The sequence below is a fragment of the Lactuca saligna genome, chromosome 8, assembly GCF_052625555.1.
Source record: "Lactuca saligna cultivar CGN05327 chromosome 8, ASM5262555v1, whole genome shotgun sequence".
Classification (NCBI taxonomy): Eukaryota; Viridiplantae; Streptophyta; class Magnoliopsida; order Asterales; family Asteraceae; genus Lactuca; species Lactuca saligna.
In genome coordinates, this window is record NC_136424.1 from 182,481,689 (window position 1) to 182,485,959 (window position 4,271).

At 31.2% G+C, this 4,271-nt stretch overlaps 1 protein-coding gene across 1 annotated transcript; it reads right to left on the reverse strand.

Moving 5' to 3' along the window:
* Window positions 1-274: 274 nt before the first annotated feature.
* On the reverse strand, window positions 275-3,357 carry LOC145010358 (protein FAR1-RELATED SEQUENCE 5-like). Its single transcript, XM_078968913.1, has 8 exons — window positions 3,240-3,357; window positions 3,060-3,164; window positions 2,444-2,878; window positions 2,081-2,381; window positions 1,862-2,012; window positions 908-1,546; window positions 776-802; window positions 275-664 (listed from the first exon to the last, which is right to left on the reverse strand). Exons 1-8 carry the CDS (start codon window positions 3,355-3,357, stop codon window positions 275-277), a joined length of 2,166 nt encoding a protein of 721 aa, XP_078825039.1.
* Between the last annotated feature and the right edge of the window lie 914 nt (window positions 3,358-4,271).

Genomic DNA, 4,271 nt, shown 5'->3' on the forward strand with positions numbered 1-4,271 from the left:
TAATCGTTCTTGTAACCTACCAATCCTCTTCAGTTGATGTTCTTAATCGAGCTCTTCTGAGGATTTTGTTTAATCATTCGACACGTTTGATTCCATCTTGACTTGTTCTTATTATTGCGTTCATACAGTTTTATATTTACATACTTGTTCAAGATCTAATCGATCTTTGTAGATTAAAGGTTGGTTTAATCTCATCAGATGCACTTTGTACCTTGGAGTTATTCAACAATGTCAAACATTTCCTTTAATTATGCCCTTTAACCCCACATGTTTTTCATGATCTTGATTGCTTGTTACCTTGATTAGTAGCCTTCTCCAAAGCACTTTTGAAACGTTTTCCTGTACCAAAACCTTTATTCTTCACCATAGGTGGATTTTCAACATCAACAACTTCAGGATTCGTAGTAGCTCCGTAAAGTTTATCAATATGAGCCTCTTTAGTAACCGGTAATTTGTCTGAACCTTGTTCACCAATATCAGTCATAAAAACTTCAAGCTTCTGCATGAACTCTTCTAACTTCTTGTCATCATTACTTAATGAAGACAAGCATTGATCAAGCATGGAAAAAGCTTTGTATGCAACCTTCTCAACATTTCCAGATGAATCACCGTATCTAAACGTCCTTTTCAAAACTGTGGTGGGGATAATATCTCTTCTCCATCTCTTAAGAATTTATCTTGATGGAATCTCTTGTATGTCATAAATCTTTAGAATACAGAAGATGTGTCTACAAAAAATTCCAAACCGCTCAAAAAGCATGCATGAACATTTCACCGTTAGATCTTCTCTGTTGAATTTAACCTGTTTCAAAAGTATTAGGATAATAAGTATATTGAAAAAAGAAAAATTATAATATTTTTTCAAAATTATTAGAATATTAAGTATATTCTAAAATGTCAACATTACCTCAAAATCACCTTCACTTGTGTCAAAATTCCATTCAGAATCGATGTCAACTTTTTCTTTTTTCTCAACTACTACCTTCTTCTTTGATATATTTGTCCTTTTATGTTTCACAATGCATATGTCAGAAACAATGCCTGATGTAACACTCTTCTGTGAACAAGAAACAAGTGAATGAAAAATCTCCCTCGGCACCATGAGAAAAATAGTCCTGGTGTATACCACAGATGCATGTTTCTCCATATCTTCAAGAGGTGTTTTGATGATTGGAATTATAGTAGATGTATCAAAATCAAATTTGATCTGATTATTCCTTTGCCTTTCCATAACAAACTCAAAAGAATTCATGAAATTGTTAAATGTATAACCATGATGCGATACCCTATTGAATGTTGAATTCTCACTTTCCGACCGAGAAGTTGTTCTCATTAGACCTGACATCGGTACATCTTGAAAATAGGCTGGAATCCAACTGCTTCTCAAATCAAACATATCTTTCATCCATTTATTGTCTTGCAACTTATATTTTACCATTAATGCATCCCATCTCATTTCAAAATCATTGACAACAATTTTGGAGTCCCATACTATACTATTGAAGCCCACCTTAAAATCTGATTCATTCATTGTTTCCCAGCTTACCTTCAAAAACAATTCATATATTATTGTGCTAGAATATAATATAGTATAAAAAGGCATTTCATTTAATCTATTATCCTAATTATAAAAAATATTTCATTTAATATTCTAATAAGAATATTCTGATAAGAAAAGAACAATAATGTCATATTTATATTGAAAATAATGTCATATTTATACTGATAAGAATCTAACAATAATGTTAGTAACTTCAATGGAAGTTTACTTGTGATATGCCACATACAAAATCTATGTTTTGTGTATGGCAATACTATCTCAATAGCTTTTTTTCATTGCTGGATCTTGATCGGTCACGACCATGATTGGTGCTTTTGCAAAACACTTCAAGAATGACCAAAGTAACCAAATATAGGAATTTCTATCTCCTCTACACAACAAACCAGCTCCAAAAGTGAAGCACCTTTTGTGATTATCAATGCCAGTAAAAGGTACAAATACCATACAATACCTAAAAAAACACAAAAAAATACCATTAGAATATATAACTAAAAATGTTTATAATTCTAGAATAAATACATGTTTGTACGATATGTTGCGTCAAACGAAACAACGTCCCCAAATAACTCAATGTTTTGTTTTGAAGTGTCATCAACCCAAAAGAGAGCATTTAACTGCTTCTTGTCACATCTGTATTCGTATGTAAAATTTGTAACATTCTCTTTACGATTCTGAAGCTTTGTAATCAACAAATTTGCATCAGTGACCCCGATGTGACAATTTATATCCCTTGTAAAATTTTTCCAATCTATCTCTAGTCCATCAACAAATTCACATCCTCCTTTTATGCTGTAGTTGCCCCCACCTTTGCACTCGAAAGCTTATGTATAAAAGCTTGATCAACAACATTTAACTGACATTTAGCTCTTGAAAGATGCATACAATCTTGATTGATCAATTTGTGGTTGTGTTGTTGTTCAAAGCGCCAAAGGTAAACTTCTGAAGAATGTGGTATAACTTTGAATGCAACAAAAGCTTTGCAATTTTTGCGTTTACAATTACTATTTCTTAATTGCTTGTTATGATCATCACTAATTGTGTCTAAGGTAGAACTGTTTGGCAATCCCCCTCTATTGCATATAAAATACTTCGAAGTTATGATTCCACTCTTTTTCCTCTCTGTTGATTTTCTAATATCAAAACCAGATCTTAATGCATATCCTTTATACCACTTAATAGCGTCTTTGATATCTTTAAAAATTGAACCCAAAGTAGGTATCCAACTAGCTTCAACCTCTGGAATCCAAAATAAAGAACAATTAGCTGCAATGAATTGTTTGCAAGAGCCATATTGTGCTGCAACATTGTCACTTTGAACTACAAAAAAGAATATACCACCATGTTAACATATAATCAGAATAATTTGCATTCATATGACTGTAATCATAAAAAACTACAATGTTATATGTGCATTATTCTATAAGCATAATATGCAGTAACATGAACTTATCACCAACATCATTCTATAAAGAATAACCGATATCAGTAACAGAATTACCTTGGATTTCCGATTGATTTCCATCATTATGTAGAATCTCTGAATCACCATAGATGAATTGATGATTTTCTTCATCGTAATGATCATTTCCGATGTCATTCATATCTAAATCATACATAATTGTTACTACATTAAAAATTCAATATGTTATATGCAACTAACAATGAAAGCAATGATTACCTTGGGTTTCCGATTGATTTTCCTCGTTATGAAGAATCTCTGAATTAGTAGAACTGAGCTGATGATTTTCTTCATCGAGATGATTGTTTTCGATGCCATGCATATCCAAATCATCCATAATTGTTATCATTATTGATATATCAATGTATCTACAATATTCTATAAGAATAACATGCAGTCTCATGAACTTATCACTAAGATGATGTTAATGAAAAGCAAATAGATGATGTTAATCAAAAGAAAATAGATGACATATTGATGAAAAACATAATGATTGAATGAAAGTTAAAAAACAAACAATGAAATAGATGATGCATTGTCAAATAACATATTATAGATTAAATTGTTTTCTAGCTCAAACAAATTCAACAACAAATGATCTTTGATTGCTGAATTGGATGTCTCAACAACAGATGATGTTTGATTGCTGAAATCACAATTCATACAAATATAAAATTGGAGAAATCGATAATAGTTGATGATTCAATTCATGAACTAGGTTAAAAATTGAATACGTTATATGCAACTAACAGTGAAATCGATGAAAACTCAAACCTTGATCAATTGACGATTTCATGATGTTGAGTAAAATTCACGGCTTGAAAGATCGTAAACAATTGTTGAAGATGAAGATTAGCAGAAATCGTTGAACACTTGAACCTCTACCAAAATCGATGATCACAAAGTTAAAATTGATCAAAATCACTCAGCTTATCAATTGCAGATGAAGAAGAATCAAGAATATGAACTCGAAGAACACAAAAATCGTGAATTTAAAGCTGTGATTTAGCATCGTTCGATCAATGTCCAAATTAAATCAATTATCGGTTGAAAGAATATAAGATTGGAGATAGAATATCGATCAAATTGAATTAAAGAACAAGGAATTTTGTTTCATCGAATAAATTGGTAGAAAACAGGAACAAGTGAGATGATTTATAGATGACGTGAAAATTAAGCTAACCTGATCATCTTAAATTTAACCTAGTGACTAGTCTACCCCTAATTAACTAATCAGCTAGATTAATTAAT

Bases quoted from the DNA above. Each gene is read 5' to 3' on its own strand.
- LOC145010358 (XM_078968913.1), bottom strand. From the start codon at position 3,357: ATGGATGATTTGGATATGCATGGCATCGAAAACAATCATCTCGATGAA. The intron at 2,879-3,059 runs GTAATTCTGTTA...TCTTTTTTGTAG, and splicing joins AAATCAATCGGAAATCCAAG to TTCAAAGTGACAATGTTGCA. The intron at 2,013-2,080 runs GTATTTATTCTA...GTGTTTTTTTAG, and splicing joins GCAACATATCGTACAAACAT to GTATTGTATGGTATTTGTAC.